The sequence below is a fragment of the Stegastes partitus genome, unplaced genomic scaffold (assembly GCF_000690725.1).
Source record: "Stegastes partitus isolate 25-593 unplaced genomic scaffold, Stegastes_partitus-1.0.2 Scaffold3662, whole genome shotgun sequence".
Classification (NCBI taxonomy): domain Eukaryota; kingdom Metazoa; phylum Chordata; class Actinopteri; family Pomacentridae; genus Stegastes; species Stegastes partitus.
In genome coordinates, this window is record NW_007581393.1 from 1 (window position 1) to 23,573 (window position 23,573).

A 23,573-nucleotide genomic window follows, 5' to 3' on the forward strand; every position below is an offset into this window, starting at 1 on the left:
ATTCATGGGTCTTTAGACTGAAGTGGAAACGTAGAAAACAGCTGAAGCAAAGTTGTAGAGTCTTAGAAAGTTCCTGGTCAGGAATCCCTACAATGAAAAGTTCAGAAGGGGTTTGGTGGAAATGTGGCTGATGATTTATTTTTCTGCTACTGCCATCATGGCAAAATTTCAAAAACATTTATAATTATCTTGCCAGCATACTGCATACTGCTGCTCACATTCATGCTTCTAAACTGATGAACTCTTCTGACTTTCGTGATTCTAACGTGTTCCCTCTTGTGACGGGATCTCAGAACAAATTGAACATTTTCTTCTCCACTGCCAAAGACTTTAAATTCTTCTTCCCTATACCACAACCTGAACAAGCACAACTCTCTATGAAGCAGCAGATTTATCACTTTCCAGACCATTTAAAGACCCTTCTCTATCTCCTAGTCCTTCCCTGACCTTCCTGCAGCAAACATTCACTTTACAGACATCCACAGTTATCACATCTCTGTATCACCATTAGCTGACAAACAGTTTGTCCTGTTCCAGCATTACTGCTACGTATGTGTTTTGAATATGAGCTGTGCATATAAATGTTGAAAGGGAGAAGATGAAACTCAGCTGCCTTTACATGAAACAGTTGCCCTCTTTCATCCGTGGCCTTCTATTCATTTCAGTGTCTCATGTTGTTTTTAATGGTCATCTCCATTGTTTGCATTTTGGCAAACTCATGTGTCACTCTTCAAGGCCAAAGCACAAAGGATGATGGGTAATTTCAGTCATGTAAAAGTGATTTCTTCGCCTCCCTTCAGTCCATGTTTAGCATCTTTTTGTGTAGCTGTAGAGTGAGACTGGCAGATTGCTTGAAAGCATTTACATTGGGGTGTTGTGATGCAAAACGATCATCTTCTCCATTCTGGTTTTGTTTATGTGTGTATTTGATCCGTTCCAAGTTTATTTACAGATGGAGCCGCTGCACAAGTCCCAGGGTTTCATGTACATTAAGTGAGCCAATGCTTCAATTTCCAAGTTTTACACTGTTGGATGAATGAAAGTAAATCTGCAGTGAGCCACTGTTGACCACTAGAGGGCAGAAAGTCTCCACAGCAGCCGAAAACAAGCCACGACCGGCAAGGCTTTGGCCACAAACAGGACAAAATCGGTGCTTCAAAACCAACACAAAACTAATCAGGAAAACATTTATATGCTCATTTAAAGTGTGTTGACTGATTTGATCTAGTCACCAGTGCTGGTGAACTTTGTCTGATAGAACACCATCATGGAGAGATTAGACAACTGTTAACATTTCTTATTAAAAAGTGAAACAAATACATGCAAAGGTTCTCAAACCAACTGAAAAAAGATCAAAACTGTATTAGAAAAGATCTGTAACTACTACAAGGACACAAACAACAATAAAGAAATCCTAAATGAACCCAAAGAGACACAAAACAACTCTACATAGGTGCACAACGACAAACTGATGTGAAATAACATCACATCATTTCTGAAGAGAGACATCATACAACCACAAACAGGTGCAACACAACTGCAAATAGATGTAAAACAACTTAAAAAAATGCTGTTACAAGGAGAAACAAAACAACTGAAACAAGATGTGAATCTGCCACAACGAGTCCCAGAGGCCCAAAACGAATTTAAAAAGATCATAAAATGACCAAAAAAAAAGAGACAAAACAATCCCAAAAAGTGACAAGCTGCATGTAAAGAGCTACTATGATTGGAAAAAGACTGCAAAGTATCACAAAAAGTTGCCAGCAACGCACAAAATAACCAAAAAGATATATAACATAACTCATAATAGGATAAAACAACCAGGAAGGAAGACCAAAGCCGATCGCAGTGACACTAAATCATTGCAAAAATATGCAAAAGATCACAGAGTTGCAAACGGCTACAGACATAAAATAAAAACAGAAATTAAAACAACTGTAAAGCAACTGAGAGGAGAGTCAGAACAACTGAAATGACTCCAAACTTTTCACTGAGTTTCAGTTTGGGTGCTTTGCTCTCTTGTAGAGGAAGGAATCCTTAGCTCAGACCAACATCCTCGTCGGAAACATGCAGCCGTCCCTCAGAAAACAAACAGGGAGGAATATTAAAAGCATGAAGCGGACGGTGGACTTGTGCAGCAGCTGCCACTGCCTCACCAACCGGAACACGAACATCCCAATCTGTAAATGAGCTTGACGAGCTGTGCATCGTAAAGAGTACAGGAACAGGCTGCCCACTTCGATCACTAATGTTTTCTGTTCTGCTCTTGCTTTGGACGCTTGCTGCATGCAGAGGCCTATGAAGAGGAAGGTATGTCCATTTGAATTCTTCTCTGTTCTTCTGATTGGACCTGTTATCTGTCTCCCTGTCACTTATTTGTCTTTGATATTCCTTGAGAGAAAAAAAAAAACAAAAAAAAACAACACAGACTTAATCAGTTCGCTTTAGTCTCAGGCGACCGAGGCGACGTGAAGGAACAGGGTGAAGGATTCATAAATGCTGAGTCATGGTTTCGGGCCCCACTGCTCATCTCTGCTTCTTCTCTTTTTTGCATGAATGTGTCCTGCCAGTGGACGAGGGAGATCAAGATGGTAGTTTGTATTTCCTGCTGGGTCGCTGTTGCTTTGCCTGCTTTTTCCTCTCCCCTCCCGTGTTGTCTGTTTCTTTTATTTCAGTGTGAGGGTCCCGTAAAACAAATAAAAAGCTAATCACACACCTCCCAAACCCGGTTGTGTCTTTATCACGAGAAACAATTAACAGTAATTACATATTCAAAGCCCCATGTTGTGAAACGTGTGCGCTGACGTACTGTCTGTTCAGAAAGTTTAACTTTATTCACAACCTTATTAAATAGTTTTATGTGGTGAGTCATGACACTGATTAGCACTTTTAAATTACACTGGTTTGATTTACACACTAATGCACAACAAATTAACATCGTGGGATAGAACAGTAAGGTAACATCTTATGTGATAGTGGCCTTGTTTCTGTGTACAAACCTTGAACCTTAAAGAAAATGCACAGCAATACGACTTCAGCTATTAGTACTGAGAGTGTTTACATAAAAGATAGTTTGCCATGATGGGAAATAAGCTTGTCATTAGCTGTTTTCATGTCTGCTGGATGCAAAGCTACTGCAGGAGCTGGTTAGCTTAGCTTAGCTTAGCTTAGCTTAGCTTAGCTTAGCTTAAGATGCTTTGGGTGCAATTAATTCAGTCATTTTGCCTCCAAGAGATGAACTGAATTCAAGTGAAGAAGAAACATATTTTAAGTCTTATTTTGAAGGAAATATTTGCACCATTGCAGGAGTGCAGTACAATATGGAAGAAAAATATGAGTTTCATTTATTTAAATATAAAAGTGCACTACAAATACCTAAATACTCACTGATCGTGGTCTCAGTATTGATCAAAATCATCACCATTATGATTGTGGCCACGATTGTGCAGCCGAACAAATAACCGCCTGTAAAACAACAATTTTTACACTTCGGATTGATTCGATGTTTTGGGCTGAGCTTAGCAGCTTATCAGCCAGTTCAAACTATTCATAAGAGTTTATTGATCCTTTTAACTGCAGTCCCTGTGTACGTTTCCAGGCAGTATTGCTGTGTATTTAAGAGGCTGATGTGCAGTAATTAGGTCACTGTTGATGGAAAGTCCTGCTAAAATTACAACTCACTCTCACATTACAATGACCGACTGGAGGTGTGAAACAACCTGCAGCCCTCAGACGTAACTCAGCTTGTCCACATGGATCTAGTCCCTGATTAACCAGCAGATCTTTACACTCGCTCTACATTTACGTCTCTGATGGTTCAATATTTCTGTTCTCTCCCTGCTGCTGTCTGGATGCCGACAAACCAGAAGAGAAGCCAAAGTTCAAGTGAGGACATTTACTGTATTTCATTTGTAGCTGAAACGTTTTGCTTTCACACTAGTGGCACTAATGTGTGGTTTATTAATTATGTTATATTCGTATGTGTCCTCATTCAACAGACCCACTGCTCCGAAGATCCCCGATGGCGAGAAAGTGGACTTTGATGTAAGCTTTGAAGCAGAAAAGGACTGAATGTTTGTTGCAATTCTACCTCCAGACGAAGAGTTTATGCCTCTTCCACACTGACTGTTTGGTCCAAATGTAATGTGCATCATCATAGTCTGAACAGGCAAATACAAAAACAAACAAACATACAAACAACCTTGCACGACACAATAGAATAATGTGGTATTCCTGAGGACAGTCCTCCCTGATGCATGAGACAGAGAGATATGTGGAATCAGAATATTATTTTCCTTCTTTGTAGCATCTAGCGAGCATTGCAGCCCCTCCAGTCTCGCTCGTGCACCTCCTTCAGTCACACAGCATTACCCACCTGCCCTAATTAGTACCTACAAAGACCTCTGCTGCCCTCCTAAAGACCTTTGAAGACAATTCCTCCATGACACCATGAATCAGAGCAACAGAAAACAAGACGGGAACAAACAGTTTTCTAATGAAAAACACCATCAAAGTCCACCACAGCTTTATAAACACAGGTCAAGAGACCAGAGCAGGTCTGGTGAGGTCAGGAGATGCTCGTTATAAACTCAGTGAGCATCATTAACTCTGAAACACATATTTCAAAATGTATGCACACTTAAATAAACCAAAATACGAAGATGTACCACTGCGTCTACAAAACTATCGTTTAGAAGTTGTAATGCTGCAGACCTGCTTACTGCTTTCCTACATTTTAATGGTGCAATTAATTTAATAAGTCATTTGTTTTAAACTAGTTACGAGTCACTAAGGACTTAGGAAGGACTCAGTAAAGGATTGAGGGGCACATGCAGTCAGTCATATAAAAATTAGACATTGCAACCTCCACGAGCCTCCACTAGTCGGTTAAAGTAGTTATTGATATTTTATTGGACAATGTTGATGAACTATTACATTAATATGTTAACAGCCAAACCTCCCTCTGTTCTAAACCAGCAAGATGGAAGCTGGAACAGATGGAAAATTAGCACATTATCAATAAAAAAAATACAACTCAGTTATTGAAGACTAAGATGAATGGCTCCACATGGGTCTCAAAAGCAAAAGATTAAACTGTGTTTGACTGTTTTCTGACTGTTTTCTTACATTTAGACGAGTCAACCAGTTTAATTTAGATTTCTGTGACACTGAGCATCATTAGGAACATCCCTACAGTAAATATCTAGTGCCAACTAAACCACACATAAGACAAACTGCAGGTTGAGTACTGCAATCTCATCAGACTTGCTCATGTGTTCTGTGTGACCAATAATATAATTATATTATAAGTTGTCACTAACAAACAGCAGGTGCAGCTGGTTTCAGATTGGTTTGGAACCAGCAGTCTGTCAAAACTCCCTGCAGCAGCTACTAGTCTGTGAAGGCGACCTCATGTCTTTCTCCAACAGGACATCCAGAAGAAACGTCAAAACAAAGATCTGGTTGAGCTGCAGTCGCTGATCGACGATCACTTTGAGCGCAGGAAGAAGGAGGAGGAGGAACTCATCGCTCTCAAGGAAAGAATTGTGAGTTGAACCCAACTTAAAACTACAGGAGGCCCTTCATCACATCCCCTCTATGTGTACTTCCATTATAAACACATGTGGAAATAAACCAGCTAAAAACATTTGCTGAAGCGCTGTGTTCTGATTTGTGTTTTCAGGAGAAGCGTCGCGCTGAGCGAGCTGAGCAGCAGAGGATTCGTGCTGAGAAGGATAAAGAGCGACAGGCCAGGCGGGAGGTATGAAGCTCCAGTCTCTGAGCTTTAACATGCCCTCGTTCACAGCTTCAGTCCAGAACGTCATTCTTGAAACAGTCCCGCAACTGCTTTCAGTCGGAGATACAGATTAACAATAACACATCAGAGGACGACAAAAGCAACAGCACCAACTAAGCGTGACATCTTTCTGCTTGTGCTCTTTGTGATATTCTGAATTCATTCCACAGGCTGAGCGGCAGAGGAAGGAGGAGGCCGACGCCCAGAGGAAGGCTGATGATGACGCCAAGAAGAAGATCGCGCTGAGCAACATGGGATCAGGCTACAGCAGCCACCTGCAGAGGGTGGGATTTCTCCTCATTTCTGTTATGATCTGTAGCAGGAAGCAAGATGGTTGTGATACACATGGAGTTTTTAACCAGTGTGACTTTTTTTTAGATTGACCAGAAGAGAGGCAAGAAGCAGACTGAAAGAGAAAAGAAGAAGAAGGTTCTGGCAGAGAGAATCAAACCCCTGAACATCGAGAGCTTCAGCGAGGACAAGCTGAGGTATCCCACAGAGAATCACAGTCAGCATTTGCCATTGTTTGTTGGGGTACAATCGATATTTATCAAGTGAGAGGAGCAGAAACAAAGCACCAAATGACCCAGCAGCTCCAGGCACATGAAGACAGGACGACCACCATATGACTCTCGATTACCAAAAAGCATCTCACTCATAAAAATGCCAAAAAAAAGTATTTAGCTACATAAATTTGACTGACTGAACTTTAGAAACTTGCAGCATTTATTCATCCGTTCCCCCTCATGCACATTTTCAAAACATACAAGAATAAAATGTCAATCTAAGGATTAAGACAAAATAAAACTATGGTTTCCTGTTTGGACTAGACTTTGCCCCTCCATCTCCTCTTCTTCTGCCTCATAACTAAATCACAAATGAAGACAAAGACGTAAGACAAAGAAATATCGATCACCAAGAGAACCATGAAAACAGACGTCCATGTGTCTCAGTAATCACAGAAAAAGCTCCTTCCATCCGGAGAATCGTCACTTTTTCAAGTTTTTTTTAAAGTGTCAAACAGATCCAGTGATAGCTGTCTCTAGATCTAGATTCATGAGTACACTGCAAATAGCTAATGTAAAAGTAATATGCTTCGCCTCAATTTGTAGCTCAGAGTCTAACTCACAGAGTCCATGGCAGCGTTATACTTCCCAACAGACGATTATAGAAACATACAGATTGTACGGAAACATAGTGCGTGATTCCTAAAATACAAATAGAAAAGAATAATAGTAGAGGTGACAAAATTCATTAACTTGTTTCATGTTGCACTGTTGATATAGTTGATATCTCTGGAAGACTAAAAATCTACTTCATCCATTCAAACCCATTTGTTTATTCTGTGTTGAAAGCCGAACACGTTTCCATACAAGAACTCTAACACATGAAGAGAATCAACTCACATGGAAAAACTACAGAAATGTGTTCTGAAAACAACAATCTAAAACATTCCAGGCTGATAAAATACTTAAAATCCTTCATATGAGGAATAAAAAACATAAAAGCATGACGTTCAGGGAGAAGAGAGCAATTAAGATGAATTTCTATTCATGCTGGACTATCAGAGTTACGGGTTAGAACAGGGTTAAAGTTCTGATTGTCAGAGGGAAGGTAACGTGGTATTTTCAGCTGTTTTATCTTTGACTTGTTTATGAAATCTTTGGTTTCTGGTTTGTGTTTGTTAGGGACAAGGCGAAAGAGCTGTGGGAGTGGCTGCACAGCCTGGAGGCCATTAAATACGACCACTGTGAGAAGCTCAAGAGACAGAGATACGAGGTCAGTGAGGACATCTTGTGTACTTGTGATGTGAGATGCAGCAAACCCTCAGTTTCCAAACGCCCTGGTTGGCAAGATGTCTTGCAGCAATGGCAACATCCTGAAGGAAACACTGGATGCAGCTTTAAATAGAGACGGTGTACAGGTGCGACGTACCTGTCTGCTTTAATAACAGCTGTGTGTCTTTTAGGTGATCTCTCTCAGAAACCGCATCGACGAGCTGCAGAAACAGTAAGTAAAATACGTAAAGATTGTGATTCATCATCAAATAAGGCGTACATTCTCAACATACCTGTTAAAATCAGACACTATGTGAGTGTGTGTGTTACTCATGTTGTAGGGACGTGAATGTGTCACACCATCACAATGTGGAGACTTGACCTCGTTTGATTTGATTGTCAGTCTAAAGCTTGCATGTGCACAGTTTACATCGTTTATACTCTGTATGAGACAGCTCCACATACGTACCAGAACAAGGCTAAAATGTCTGTTTGTTTGTTTTGCTTTTCTTTTTTTACTGTGATTTATTAGCTTGTTGGCTGGTTTTTCTTTACTTTATTAGGTTGCTTTTAGTTCTGTTAAAACTTAAAGGAGAGTCTTTACTGGTGGTGTTGCTTGGTGACATTTTTATTTTTATTTCCTGCAGTCAGATGGATTAAAGTAGTTCAGCAGATCAATGTGTTATGAATGTTATTCAGAGTTTAAGACAGAAGAGAGATCTGCTGCAGTGATTGAGCTTTAAAGTTAGTTATTTAGGGGGCGTTTAGTGTCCTTTGTATAAATCTTCAGAGGCAGGTATCTGCTTCTGATGTAGACATGAGCCATCAGAGGGTGTGACTACATCCCATAGACTTGTAGTTCATAGAATGCAGTATAATTCCTGGCACTAGGGGGCGCTGTAGGCTTAAAAGACAGTAGGGTAACCTTATTTAACACCCTGATTGTGTTTGTGATGTTAACGTGTCACTGTGCAGATCTGACTCTGTCTTTGCGTTTTGCGCTCTGCAGCAGCAAGAAGGGAGCCGCCTCTCGCCGCAGGAAGTGAGCGGCTCCTCGGTGCCGGTCCGGCCGGGCAGGAGGCGCTCCGTCGGCCACAGCAGCGGCTCAGACCCCCCCAGAGACATCCACAGGTCTGGAGCACCCAGTGGACGTCTCAGCGCCTGAGTGAAATGGTTTCAGGATGAATTTAGAAGAAATAAAAAAAAAATACAAAATAAAATGTGACTGTGTTTGTGTGAAGAACGTGTGAGAGTTCAGACAATAAAGAGATAAAATGATTGATTAATTCGCCTCCACATGTCCAAATGTGTATCTATGGATTATTTTCTAATTAGTTCACTTTCATGAATGAACAGTTAGAAGCTACCCTTCAGATAATTCTGGTTTTATATTGTTTAACAAACTTGCATCTAAAGGGAATTTATATATTTTTTTAAATCATCCAAATAAGTTCAGATCATCACTATAAATAACCTTTAGTAAAATGTAATAATAATAATACCACATAAATCACATTATTCTTGTTAGATATGTTCAGGTTGTTGTTGAGCCTGAACCTGATGGCATCAGAAATATTTATCAGTTACTTCTGACAAAATTTTACTTTTAATTCGTAAACATTCAAGCTCATTAACTATCTGTAAACTTATCAGCAGGTTTCCATTAAATAAATTCTCATTCAGCTGTTGCGTCAAGAGCAGTTCATTTTACACGAACAAGCGATAGTAAGTGATGGAGCACAAGTGACAAGCTTGGGGGAAAACAAACACGAGTACGATTTGCTGCTGCACTTCCCTTTAGCTCGATGGAACAGTTTAGTGTCTTGCAGCTTGTTTTGGGTTTCCAATCTGAAACTTTGTTGTTTGGTCTGTAAATTGAATATATTTTTTTAATAGAAAGCTATAAGAAGCTGCTGTTTAAACTCAAACAGCAGATAAACGCAGTTAAAGACAAACTAATGCAGCTAAAGAGCCAGAAATGTCCCTGAGGAGCTGGTGGAGACCAAAAACAGAGCTAAAAGAGAGGGAATCATGGAGATGATTTCATAAAGTGGACACAAACATGACTCTGAATGATGTTGTTCTGTAATTCTGTAAATAACCAGCTGTTATCTTGACTTATACTGTGACGTTATGTCAATGTCGTGTCCCCAGATGGCAGAAAATTCAGGTAACTCAGGTCAGCGTTTCTTCAGAAGAAAGATTTCAGTTTATACAACACGTAACAAACAAATAAAATACCGGAGAAGACAAAAGCCGTGGAAGGCTCAGGAGAGGAGGAGTCACAATATAAATATTTCTTTATTAAAATTTCATTAACTCATAAATAATACAGAAACATATGACACAACAATCTCAGCACCCCTTTGAATGTTTGACATCATGTGAACAGTCGGCTCTTTACTACAGGCGGCACCACATGGTCCTCAGTGATCATCGGCAGAAATCAGTCTGGAAAAGGTCCTCGGTGAGAATTCTGCAGCCTTGGGTTCATCCAGGAGGCTAAAACCTGAAGAAACTGGACTGAAATTTCAGGAGAAAAAGGTTTTGTTTGTTTTTTTTACAAGCGATCTCGTCTATACGTCACTATTTCAGCGACTTACTGCAGAAAACAGGAATATTACACGATGTGTCACGATGCCACCTGCTCTCCTCCTTCAAAATGGAGGGAAAAGTTTGTCTTAATGGAATTTGAGTCCTCGCCTGCTTCGGGTTCAGTGCGGCTCGTAGATGCTGTTGGGTTCGGCGGGCGGACTGGAGACCGCCGGGCTGCTGTGAGGTGACCCAGGGCCTCGGGGGACCACGCTGTCGCCGACGGGGGCCACAGCCGGGTCGGTGCTGATCCGCTCCACGATGCTGGACAAACAGTCCAAGCTGGAAATGAGCGACGTTTTTCTGCTGCTGCTGCTGCTGCAATCTGTAGAGAAGAAACAGGAGAAATTAGGGTGTTAGGGCTGTAATATACCAGCAACATGTCAAAGAGGAAATCCGTTTGGCTGCACTGGGAGGCCAACTTGTCTAAATCGTTCTATCTTCAGAAGTCATATGAATGCAGGCGGGTGGTCTGGTCTGTTGGTATAAGTTCACTATAAAATAATCAGGTTCAAATGATTCCTTCTGCTGCTTTAAAAGCTGATTTAGAATCAATGTGGGCAAATAAGGCCAGCAGGTCAAAGGCACTAAAAGAAATCCAACAACCGATTAGTTAAAGAGTAAATATGACTTCAATCAACTTCTTTGGTTGAATCGAACAAGAGGCAAGTTCTAAAAAAGAACAAATGTGTCTTATTATTTTTTTGTAAAGAGGACAATCTGACTGTAAACTAGTTACAGACGTCAGATGAAGGGTTAGCTCAGGTTGTGCTTCCTAAAGGAGTCTCACATGACGTTAAATGTAGTCATGTTAAAGGATAAATCAGTTTTATTCACGATGAAAATCCTCATGTTTAAGAAGATTGAAGCCATTTTAGAGGAGAAATGACTGAAGAGAGCAAGCACACAGGTGGCAGATATGGAAACATGTCATATGAAAACAGAAACGGTTTCTAGTAAAACAGAAAGTCAACATATTAACGGAGTGACGGGACTAAAACTCACCGTCTGCTGTCTGGCTGCAGAAGGACGCGTCACTGTTTTCACTTCTGGTTGAACACGGAGAGATGAAATCCATCTGAAAACAAAGATCAGCCAAAGTTAACAAACATAAACCCTCCGTTAGCTGACAAGAGGTTTGATTCTGTTTAATCACATTATGTTTAGTTTTATCATTTGAAAACAAGTCATAACAAAATGTAGTGACGTGTGACTCATCACAAACTCATCAACATGTTGTTTACATGGATTATATTAAGAATTCATATCATCCTTAAAGCCACACAGGTTTGTAGGTGATTGTAAGTGAATTTCTGAAATCAAATCAAAGCAGCTAAAAAGAACTTCAGATTTTATGTAGGAATAAAATAAACAGCATTTGATCTGAAACACAGAACTGCTGTTTGGTTGTCTTTCACATTTGAACTGATTATATCAACTCTGGAACAAGTGTTTACGTCATGTTCAAGTGCAAAACAAATCAAGTCCATTTTGACGTTTAAATCCATCAAACTGAACCACTGTGCTGCTAAATAACTGATTCCTTTTGAGCCCTTCAGCTGTTCCGGGACTCACCATCCCCTCAGAGCAGTTGGATCCGGGGCTGGAGGCGTCCGAGTCCCCGCTGTAGTGCTCCAGCGGCGGGTAGAAGCTGTCGTCGCGGCCGGCCCTCAGCAGCGCCTGCAGAGACTCAATGTAGCTGATGGCGTTGCGCAGGATCTCCACTTTGGGCAGCCGCTGGTTGGGGTTGGAGGCCGTGCAGCGCTTCAGGGTCTCAAACGCGTCGTTGACTTTACTGAGCCGCCGTCTCTCCCTCATCGTCGCCGCCTTCCTCCGGTCGGCATGAGTCGTCTTCCTCTTGCAGGCCTTGCAGGCCCACAGCAGGCAGTGGCCCGCCTGGTGGAGGCCCCCCGGGGCCCGAACATGCTGGTCCTCCTCCTCGGCGCTGGGGACGTGGTGGTGAAGGTGGTCCTCCGACTTCAGCAGGCCCACGTGCATCAGCCGGGCGTCCAGGTCATCAAAGAAGTTGAGGTCGCTGGTGCTGAAGCAGGGGTCGTAGAGGTCGTCGGCCGACGAGAGAGGGAAAGGAAAGTCTGACAGATCCATCAGGCAACAAGTGTCTTCAAAAGTCCCTCTGATGACAGAAAACGTCTCCCAGAGTCCACCGCAGGTTGAACCAAAGAGACGATAAAAGAGAAGGAAGGCACCTCAAGAGGGGGGATTAAAATAAAACAGTGTGAGGAGCAGAGCTGAGAGTGTTTAAAGGGCCAGTCTGTGTAAGTTCAGCTCCTGGGTTTGGTTCCTCTTTATAAAGCTGTCGCTGTGGAGGCGGAGCCCTGCAGCAGCTGACCAATGAGCTGAGGGGTGTGTGACTGAGTCTGAGGGGTCACTGAGGTGAAACTCAGCGACAAGAAGGAAGCAATAAAACCGCAATCAAGTCCGTCTTTACAAATCATTCAGTCTGCTGCTCAGTCTGACGTTATGAATGAATGATTCTCACTGACTGATTTAACACATGGATGTAACGTCTCAGTAAACCATCGTGTCACGCACAAAAATGTTTAAATCACAAATTAAATTTAGGATTGTTTACAAAGAAAATCAGAGCACAGCCGCTTCCACTGAGGCTCTGGGACTCATAAAAGCTGCTCTGACATGGATTCTGAATAAAATGATAATGATGCCACTAATATTTTAAAGAGCAAGTTAGTTAAGATAATTAAATATCTAATATCTGAAACCGGACATTTTCAGCTGCTGTTTACACACAACAACATAAACACAGACACAAATATGAAAGCAAATATGTAATGATCCCATTTTCTAGCAGAAGTGAGTTTTGAAATAACACAAACTGCACCACCACTAAAGCAGCAGCGCAACAGAGCCGTGTTCTGTCATCGCATTTACATCTTAACTCTCATTAATAATAATAATCAGGGGATAAAAACAATGACAGGAAGCAAAAGTAAAGCTGCTGAAACAAAAACGTTTTAAACACCATCTAAGAAAGATTCATCTATGTTCAAACGATAATGTCTTTAACTGTGACCTGAATCTGTAATTAAAATGATAATTCATGTTATATTTAGACATTTTATTGTAATTCACTTGTTGTATTTTTACAGTTTATGTGAATTTTAGTGTCTTTAATTGTAATTTTAAGCTGTAATTGAAAATCCAATTAATTTTCTATCACAAACTTAAGAATCACTCGTATTATTTTGGCAGTTCTCACAGTTTTTCTTGTGTTTTAAAGCCTTTCACTGCCACATTAAGCTATAATGAAGCATCCCATTAATTTGATGTGTTTTTATTTGTTCATGTGACACATGTTTGTTTCACGTTTGCCCCAAAATGCAAATCTACACCACAGTAAATGGAGGGGAAGCGTTGTCAGATATTCTGCCAGTTTCACATTCTTCCAAAGATCTCACAACAAATTTTCTACACCGTTAACATATTAACGAAGCTCGGTTGTAATATTTATATTTGTGTGGCGCTTTGGGCCTCGGTTACATCAGACTGAAGCTGAGTTTTACTGCTTCAGTCTGTCGTCCTGCTGAGGAGGTCGTAATGTCACAGCGTCGTCAGGTCTCTGATCTGACAAGGCTCCGCCCCCTTCGTGTGTGTGTGTCTGTGTGTGTGTGTGTGTGTGTGTGTGTGTGTCACTGGGCAACAGTTTAAGACAATTTGCTCAAACAGGTGAACAGGTGGTCGTCTGTTTTTGTCTCGTGTAGATTTTTGGAATCACACCGGTCGTCTACTTGGTGAATATTGTGCAGATTAAACGACTCCTACAAAAGCCGGGAACCTTTTATATTTATTAGCACGAAGATAAATAGCAAACTTTGCAGGAAACAAACATGGGAAATTCTGAAATGGGAGATTTTGACCAAAAATAAACTGTAAATCCACTTGAATTAAATCTCAACTGCAAAAAAAAGGAAGGAAAGCACACCTGAATGGATGTAATCTAAATGTGGAGTGGGATGTGTTTTTCTTTTTATATAAGATTAGATTAGATTCAACTTTATTGTCATTACACATGTACAAGTACAAAGCAACGAAATGCAGTTAGCATCTAATCAGAAGTGCAATAGTGCAGAGTATAAAGTGCAGATATATTGTTAGAATATATATATGTACAAACTGTGGTATTTAGATAAATATACGGCATGGTGTATATTTACAAATGGATATGTGCAACTGACATTGAAATTGTGCAGTGAAATAGTAAAATAGTTCAATTATATGTTCTGATATTTGGAGTTTCTGTATTAGACATTAAAAGCCGGTAAATATGTCGGGTTTTATAATCTGAAAGCAGGTTTTCTTTACAGCTCACATTTTAAATTGACCCAGATCTTTGGATATTTTGACCTCTCTCGTGTTTTGTTTGTTCTCTTAAACATGCTTTGTGCTCCTTCATGTTCCTGCCGTCCTGAAAACGTGACATTCTTCATGCTCTCGGAAACGTAAAGCGGAGGCGTGGGACAGTTCGGCTCACGTCGCACACTCCTTGCAGCTTAATGGGAGAGCGCCGCGTTAAATTTAGCAGCTCGTGAAATCCAAGACCGGTGCCCTTCTAGCTGAGGTGAGCGCTGGTTGCGTTTTGGAAGATCCCTCGACTCTCGCGGCCAGTCTGCACTTTGGGACGCGTTCAAATCAGCCTGATGGCAGCGCAATCAAATGCCGCGGCGAAGGTGTCGCTCTTGGCAGAGAATAAACCATAATAATACATCTAAAAATACACTTCAGAGGACCTTGGATGCATTCGGTGATCAAAGCGCTTCACATCGTCCTATTTGCAGCACATTCTGCAGAAACAACTTTAAAATACAGACAGAATGTGGAACCAACGGGAAGAGACCAAATAAACGACATGATGTGTTTTGGTGGTAATGAAAGTGTCACTCAGAGCAACAGTGTGACTCACTGATGTGTTCTGAACAGCTCTGTGGCTCAGAGGATCATCATACTTCAGGCTCGTTTTATAAGATTTATTTTCTGTAAGCAGAATATCACAAGATTTTCCCTTTAATTTACCTCATTTTAGAAGAAGAGATCTGAGTTTTGTCTCCTCTAGAAAGTCATTCAAGGGAATTATTAATTAAATGTGAATTAAATTCTAATTTACTGACTTAGATAAACGTTCTAAGGTTCAAGCTGATGGGTTGGATTGACATAACGATGTTGGCAGTTGCATCAACTGATCGTTTTGTGTATTTTACACTCAAATTTCTGTGTTAGTATATTTAAGTTCTGGCTTGACAACAAATTTTTTTCTTCACTTGGAGGCCAGGAATCGCATAATTACTGCAGTTAAGTACATGAAACCTCAAGTAATCAACTCAAAAACTTGTTTATTCTACCCAACATTAAGTAATTGGTAATTAATAAGAGCTCTGACTGTTGAAGACTTTATGCTGCTTGAGCATAATTTCATCAGAACTCAAAAAGATGGATGTGAAGTGTTGCGCTAATATTTTTTGTTGAGCTCGAACATGAATACTTTGAGCGTGTCTCAGTGTGATCACTGCCTCACCACTAATCCTGCAGCCTGATACCGAACATCGCAGCCTGCTGCTACATTACAGTCAGATATTAGACCTCAGAAGTGGCTGGAAGGCGGCCAGCTCGGGCTTTTTCCAGCTGGAACTGTAACATCTGAGCAAACAGACAATCAGAAGCCACTTACAGAAGCTTGAGGCTCAAAAAATCTGAATGTTTAGCAGCTGACAGACTTTGTAAAACTACCTACAAGTGGGATAAATATGCATACATAGTAAAACCTCCTCTCTGATATGGTGCAGGGTCCCATCATGCGGCTACAACAGCTCTGACTTGTTGAGTTCTGGACTTCTGAAGGTGTGCTGTGGTTTAAGCTACCAAGACACAAGCAGCACTTACCTGGAATCTGCAAGGTGGAGCCTCCACAGATGGTGTGATTTCTGGCACGTCCCACAGGTTCCTCACTTGAGATCTGCAGAACCAAGTCAACGTCATTAAGTCTTTGCCATGTTCCTGAAAGTATTCATGGACAATGCTTTTATACCGCTGGTCTCCAAAAGTGTTTATGTGTCAAAGGAACTTCCACAAGAACACAGGTCCAAAGGTTTCCCAGCAGAACGCTGTCCACAGCGTCACACTTGCCTCCTTCCCATAGCTCATCCCTCCTCCAGGTAAATGATACGAACCGAGTCATCCACAAGATGGACCAGGCCACCTTCTTCCACTGTCCAGCTTTGACACTCACTTGCCCATTGGAGGTGCTTTCAGCGGTGGATGGAGCCGCTGCTTGAACTCTGTGACGAGCTGTTCTGTTGGAAAAATGATTCAAATCAACATAATAAAATATCCACCGTATATGGAGCCACCATTATTCTTCCAGCACTGATAACATCACTGGGCCCCTTAAAAACATGTCGTACATGCTGATTCCAGTTTTTCCATTTTTAAAACAAATAATAGCAAGAAGAATAATACGAGGTGTGTCAGAAAAGTTCCAGGACTGGTGTCACAAAAGATCTATTTCAAACCCAAACTACAAACTACCAGTTCTCCCCTTCAGACGATCGACCAGCACGTCTACAAAGAGATCCTGCAGCGTTCAATGCCCTGAGCATCCGACAGTTCCTGGCTGAGAAGAACATGGCTGTGCTGGAGCAACCTCCCTACTCACCAAACCTGGCTCCAGGGGATTGTTTCCTCTTCCCTGTGGATGACATCAAGTATGGCTGTGATGATGGAGCCACAGAGGATCCTGGAAGAATCCTTCCAGGAGTGCATGGCGGCGTGGCAGAGAAGGCTGGAAAAGTGCGTTAGACTCCAGGGGGGTTACTTGGAAGGTGAAAACTTGTAGTTTGGATTTGAAATATATCTTTTGTGACACCAGTCCTGAAACTTTTCTGACACTCCTCCTGAGATAGTTTCTACATTTTTATGGTTTACGGACACTATGACCAGTTTGCAGTCACATACGCAGCAATCTGTGATGGACTGTGGTTCAGACACGAGGTTTTCAGCAGTTGGGGCTTCTTCTGTGGAGCTGGACTACATTCATCAGCCTTCACTCACACCTCATCACTGAGCCTCGGCTGCCCGTGACCCCGTCTCTGGTTCACTGGTTGTCCTTCGTTGGACCCGTCTGGAAGCTACTAACCACTAACGCCCCACAACACCTGCTGCTCTGATGATGGCCCAGTTGTCCATCGTAGCTTGGCTCTTGTGGTTCATGTCCTGAAACCGCTTCCAACACATCAGCTTCCAGAACTGACCGTTCACCTGCTGCCTGATACATCCCATCCACTGGACAGGCGCCACTGGAATGAGAAAATTGCCGACATTCACTTGGCCTGTCAGTGGTTTCAATGTTGTGTAGATTTTTACGACTACTTCCTCTGCTGCATAACTACTGATATGCACAGACACAGTATATTGAAGCCCATTTAAAGCCCAAACTCATAAGCAAGCATAAAAACATCAGCTCATTTAGTTTATGGTTTCACCTCCCTGTGTGCTTTCATAAGCTTTTACTTTACACATTCACCTCCATGAACTGGACCTAAGTTAATGGAAAGTACCTTGACCTGCCCTTAGCCCTGTGGTCAGAGACAAGATGTTTGTCACCTCTGATCTTGTGACACTCTCGGGGTATTTTGGAGGTTTTTTTGCTGATTAGTGGAGAAATCTCTGTTTCTCTTCTTGTTGTTGAACGGCGGCCTCGTCACTCCTCCCTGATTCCTCTAAAAAAGATTCCTCATCACACACGTATGACTGTCTGAGAAACACACTCCTCCGCCTCTTCCCATGTTACACCATCGGCTCGGCACTTATTTTAGTGTTGGACGTGTGGGAGGGTCGGACTTTGCGTGCCAATTAAAAGTAGGAGTCAACAAAATGTATCTTTAGATGTGGAAATGTGGTTTCTCAACTTTAAAGCGCTCAGGTTCAGTTTAGCAGCGAAACAAGGAGGCAGTAAATTAAAACTGAGAAATCTTATTGTAGGAAATTTACATTGAGCTCAAGTGCTATAAATTTAATTTGATCAAATTGCCTAATGTGCTTTGTTTGGCCCCAAAAAGAAAAACAATGATTTAGATGATCTACGTCTTTGCAAATTCTGAGGCAGCAGAGAGTCTCGATATTTTTAAGTTAAGCTTTTAGTTTGACTTTTGATTGATTTTTATTTAATAAGAATAAGATTTTTTATTTAATAAGAAGCTATTACCTTTTTATCTGTTGTATTGTTGTTGTAAACCTTTTACTATATTTAACTTTATTTCTCTTCTTTTAGCTTTTCTGGTCTGTTTTATTTTGTTATTCACTGGTCTTCCTGAATATCCTCCTAAAAGTTCATTATTATTACTATTACAGTCACTTGGCCTCTAAAGTGACCGATGTCGTACTCTCCAGATCTTTTATCCTTTTTAAGTTTGACCAAAGCACTTAAAGCCGTTTCCGTCTCTTGTTTCATTAGAGCCTGGGCTTGATCCTGGATCAGCTAATAGCGTCTGATACCAGGCGATGGTATTTTTATTAGTCTGCTGAGTGGTGTAGATGTAATTCTGCTGCTCTGCTGGATTTGATTTGTATTTACTGTGTGTGTTTTAGATTTATTAGGCTCCCGTGACACTAAAAATCTGTAACTAAACTCTCTTCTGGTGTATTCTGGGTTTAAAGTACAACATTGTCAATTGTAACTGTACCTTGGAGTTACTCATCTCACATCATTTTCACTATTAATTGTATTGTTTGGTCCAAAAGGGGTTTCATATTCATGCTGAGGACTGATTGTCTTTCTGATCATTCCTTCTGTTGATTTTGATTCTCTGTCTTTGTCACTTTTTGTGGCTGTTTTTCTTTCTAATGAAAAACCAACAAACTGTAAATCTCGGGGCCGTCGCCTGTCGGCAGCCGCACCATCAAAGCTCAAACGAGGAAACCATGAAACCTGGATGTGACGGGACGCGTTGGGACTCGCGGCTCAGATCCGGGCGACGGCTGGATGTGGATTCCAGATGGATCCAAACAGCTCAGAGGGACTCCCCAAACAAACTCACGCCGCTGGACCCCTCCTCAGCTTTACGACTCCTGTTAACAGTCAAAGCAAACCCACCGTCGTCTGGCTCGTGAGGTGTTTCTCTGCTCCTCATTCTCACCGGTGTTCTCCTTAATGGAAGAGAAACACAACATTAGATCCCTAAAGCAGATTTCTTTAGGGCTCATAACTGTTATTAGTAATCGAGCATATTTAGAACTAATATATATTAAATGTTATATAATTAACAGCAAGTGATAGTCGGAAACCTGTCATTCATATCCAGGCTTCTTCAATAATAAGGACGTCTGTAACCAAACGTGTACAATAGAAATACGAGTGATGACGCTTAAGTGTCTCATGACGCCACAATGATCGATCGATTAATTGTGATCAATAACAGTCTGTCTCCTGCAGTTCTGCTCTGTTTTTCAATTTTATTTTATTTTTGTTTTACAGTTCTATCAATTTTATTGCCCACTTTTAAGTCCCCTTTCCTAAAGCATCATCATTAGTTATTGTTTTCAGGTAATCTGTGGCTGTCTCCTAGCTTAGCTGCTAGCCGTTAGCGTAGCCTTAGCCGCTGTGAAAGTACCTGGTGTCCTGATTTATGGAGACGGCTGAGCTTCTTGTTCAGTTTTTACAGATCATGTCTCTGCTAGAGACGTCTCTGTCAGTTAAAGCTAATCTGACTTCAGAAAGAGGCTACGGTATTTCAGGCTAAGAGGCACAGCTAACCTCTTAGCAGCAGCCTTAAATTGTGTCGCTGGTATAATAAGGACGAAAATAACCGTTAATTTTTTAAAATGTTTTGAATGGATATGAAGACATTCCCTTCAAAAAGTTTTAAAGAAATCAAAACAATCCTTCTGGAAAAGAAATACTGTTATAATGTCCTAAAAAGTGGATTTTCCAGCTCTGAAGCTAATTTTAGGAACACAGTCAATTTTCAATTGAGCACCAAATGACGTTTTGATTTGACAAAACTAAGTTGTGTCGACACACAACAACAATTTGGTTGGAATTGAGTGAATATTAGTGGAGATATTAATTTTTTTAAACTAAAGACTTTTCAATTTGATGATAAATTTTAGATTTTTACTATTTTAATTTCTGTTTTGAAAAAAAAAGAAATTCTGCATAAGTTATTGACTTGATTCCAACTTTTTCTTGCGGTTTCTGGGATGTTCAGTAAAAATAAGTCATTGCTGAGGCTTTAAAGATGCTTTAAAAGAATCACTGAAGTTGTAGAAATTTAACACAGAGGGCCTGTTTTCAAAAACTCATAAAGTATTTGGAGTAAAACTGTAGGATTCTGCGAGGTTCTTTGGTTTAGGTAGAAGTTTTTGCATGATTCTTTAAAAAAAAAAAACACGACAGGAACTGGGAAAAGTTCTGAAATCAGTGAACTGGCCCAAAAGACCAGTGCCACATAAATCAAAACTCATATTCCACTATCAGTCAGATTAATTATAAAATACAACGTTTCCCGAACCTCATTCAGTCGTGCTCCAAGCTGTCTAACAGTAAACCGGCAGCTGCTGTGACGGAGGAGTGAAGGTGGAGTCTGACAGGTGCTTCTCTCTGAGGAGCAGCCGACTGACGCTGATGGTGAATTACTACTTCCTACTGCGAGTCGAGGTGTTTGACCTCTGGACGCGCTCAGACGGCCGCGACTAACTGCTCTAATAGGCTGCGATCAGCAGATTAGTTAAACATGCTCAGCGCTCTCGGTCCGTCTTTGATCAGTTCACCTGAAGAAATGTGCACCTCCGACGCTGCCTCGTCTGTATCTGTGGCTGTTGTGAGAAGCATTATCGTGCAGAAGGTGAAACACAACCAGCCATAAACACAACGCCACAGATATATATTACAGTTACATAACATATACGGTATTTACAGTGTCAGGAGGAGGACCGTGTTTACAGGAAGAGTCACTTAACAAGTCACTCATGTCACATTTATGAGGGAGTCGAATGTTTTTTGTAGAGTTTACACCCTCTGACACATTGTTTACTGCTGTCAGTGTACATAAACATCCAGGTTTCATAAAGGTTTCCAATGATTTAATTTCCCAATAAACATTTTAGGCACCTTTTGTAAAAACTATTTCTTTGGTTACATTTTTTATTCAGTTTTTTCAAATGAATGATTAAAACGAGGAATACAGGAAAAAGGCTACACATGAGAATTTACCAAGTTAGTTTTTGTGGTTTAATGATATTTAACTCCTTCGCTTCCACCTTTTCCTTTTAATTTCCTAGTTTCAGGTTAAAATAATCTTATTCCTCACTGTTTGTCAGAAAAAGCTCTTCATTAAATCCATATTATGTTCATACTGAGAGAAACACTAGTTGCCTTTTTGGAAATTTCAAACCTCAGATAGTGACTTGTGATGTTTTGTGCATCATTTTGTTTATTAGTAAACAGACTGATGTATTTTGGTATCTGCACGAAAATGTAAAACTTGTTGTACAACCTGAGTGTGTGATGACCAACCTACTGCTCGTATGTCATGTTGGAGTTAGCGTCATTGCTAATAGACATCCAAATCCAAGTCTTATTTACAACCAGGAGAGTCATTTTTTTCTGAAAGCTTGAATTTATCTTATTTTGATCTATAAAGTACATAAACGGCAGCAAAAGTGAACAAACATGGATGATGAGTGAATTAGATTTCCGCAGGCTGAGATCCTGCACACGACTGGGAGAAAATAAAATAATCACGACTGTTAGCTTTTTAAAATGTTATTGGATCATATGGATCAAATTCTGATGATAATTTGCAGCTTTATACACTCAGAAAATTGTATTTGCTGTTTTACAAACGCTCTTGTGTCTATGAAAAACGCTTTTTGTTGTAGTGCGCATGAAGTGAAGTTGTACAAAGACAGTTAATGTACTGGCACATCCAACATCCTGGGATTTAGCAGGTACAATGTGTAGTATTACCAGTTAGCATGCTAACATGCTAGTTACAACTAATATGACTATTTTCATTATTTGGACAAGCTAAATGAATGAAATGAAATGAAAAATACTTTATTTATCCCAGAAGGGAAATTCAATGAAACAATAAAACAGTCAAATGTGAAAATCTGTGCAGATAACTTTCACGAAAACTAAACACGTCAACTTCATGTTGGCGCTAAAGATGCCTAAAATGTTTTTAAATCATTAGAAACTTCTATGAAGCCTGGTTGTTTATATACACCGACAACAGTAAGCGGTGTGTCAGAGGTTGTAAACTCTACACCCAGAAAATTTCTACTTCCTCATAAATGCAGCATGAGTGACTGGTTGAAGTGACTCTTCCTGTAAACACGGTCCTCCTACTCACACTGTAAATACTGCATATGTTGTGTAACTGTAACTGCACACTCACTGACTCCCGTATTCTCAGTACTGTGAGTACACTTCATGCAGGAGGCGAGCGTTGCAGCACCAGTGAGGGATCCTCGCTGCAGAACGACATGCAGCAGCAGCAGCAGCAGCAGCTGTGGTCTGAACTCCAGCTCTGATTCCTGAAGTGTGACTCTGCTGCTCGCCGAATCTGTAAAAAAACAAACAAAAGAAAACATGAGAGAGGAAGGTTTTCACTTAAACTGGCTTCTTTCTCATTGTCATAGTTCCTGAATTTTCTCACAGTTTTCCCCTCCGTTACGAAAACAACAAAAAAAAAAAGTTATGAATCATCCCAACCACAGAAATGTGTTTCTGCTCCTGGTTACAAAGATTCTGGATGACTTGAGTTGACTTTAGATGGTTTCAGACACAGATAAGAGGTGTGATCTGTACATTTTATTATTAAAGGTAACATTTTCAGCACAATGTCAGAGGTGGACATTACATTTATTAAAGAACAATATTGTCATGTGCAGTTTTAACCCCTTCAAGCATTGCATCAAAAACAGTGGGCAGTTGTTCAAACTGAAACTAAAACCACATCAGTGACGGTAAATACTCTGAATCAGCAGAGAACAGCTCAGCCTCGAGTAATTCTGTACGATCATCATCTTTCTGAATGTTTGTTACCACAAAAATAGCATCAAAACTATAAAACAGGGTTGGTTGACTTTAACAATTGACCAATTGTTTGATTATTTTCATACAAGAAAGGAAATATTATCCATCGTAATTATGAGTAATTTGAAAATGTATTTTTACAAGTTTTTTTTAAATCTAAACAAGATAATTTTCTTTATTAAATTTAGTTTTTTTAAAATGTTCAGCATTCAATAATTTCGAATGCAGGACTTTTATGTTGTATTTTAATGCTGTTGTTTTGCTGCTTTTGCTTTTGTAGAATATCTGAACACCTCTTTTAATTCTACTGTAACACAATAAACAGTTGGAGGAA

At 40.5% G+C, this 23,573-nt stretch overlaps 2 protein-coding genes across 2 annotated transcripts; one reads left to right on the forward strand and one right to left on the reverse strand.

Moving 5' to 3' along the window:
• Positions 1-2,273: 2,273 nt before the first annotated feature.
• On the forward strand, positions 2,274-8,864 carry LOC103376094 (troponin T, fast skeletal muscle isoforms-like; the record flags this gene model as incomplete). The annotated part of the gene is made up of 11 exons (XM_008306457.1): positions 2,274-2,313; positions 2,574-2,594; positions 3,870-3,888; positions 4,002-4,047; positions 5,433-5,549; positions 5,687-5,764; positions 5,971-6,084; positions 6,179-6,288; positions 7,489-7,579; positions 7,770-7,810; positions 8,588-8,864. Coding segments are annotated over 11 exons (714 nt in total), but the record flags the coding sequence as incomplete, so codon positions are not given.
• Positions 8,865-9,860: 996 nt separating this feature from the next.
• Positions 9,861-12,407, reverse strand: LOC103376093 (myoblast determination protein 1 homolog). The gene is made up of 3 exons (XM_008306456.1): positions 11,746-12,407; positions 11,176-11,248; positions 9,861-10,495 (listed from the first exon to the last, which is right to left on the reverse strand). The coding sequence occupies exons 1-3, from the start codon at positions 12,274-12,276 to the stop codon at positions 10,293-10,295; spliced, it is 807 nt and encodes a 268-aa protein (XP_008304678.1). The 5' UTR covers positions 12,277-12,407; the 3' UTR covers positions 9,861-10,292.
• Positions 12,408-23,573: the final 11,166 nt, after the last annotated feature.

Excerpts from the sequence above, each read along its gene's own strand:
- LOC103376093 (XM_008306456.1), bottom strand. The coding sequence starts at position 12,276 with ATGGATCTGTCAGACTTTCCTTTCCCTCTCTCGTCGGCCGACGACCTC. Across the intron at positions 11,249-11,745 it reads CCAACTGCTCTGAGGGGATG|ATGGATTTCATCTCTCCGTG; the intron begins GTGAGTCCCGGA and ends CTTTGTTTTCAG. Across the intron at positions 10,496-11,175 it reads CTGCAGCCAGACAGCAGACG|ATTGCAGCAGCAGCAGCAGC; the intron begins GTGAGTTTTAGT and ends TCTTCTCTACAG.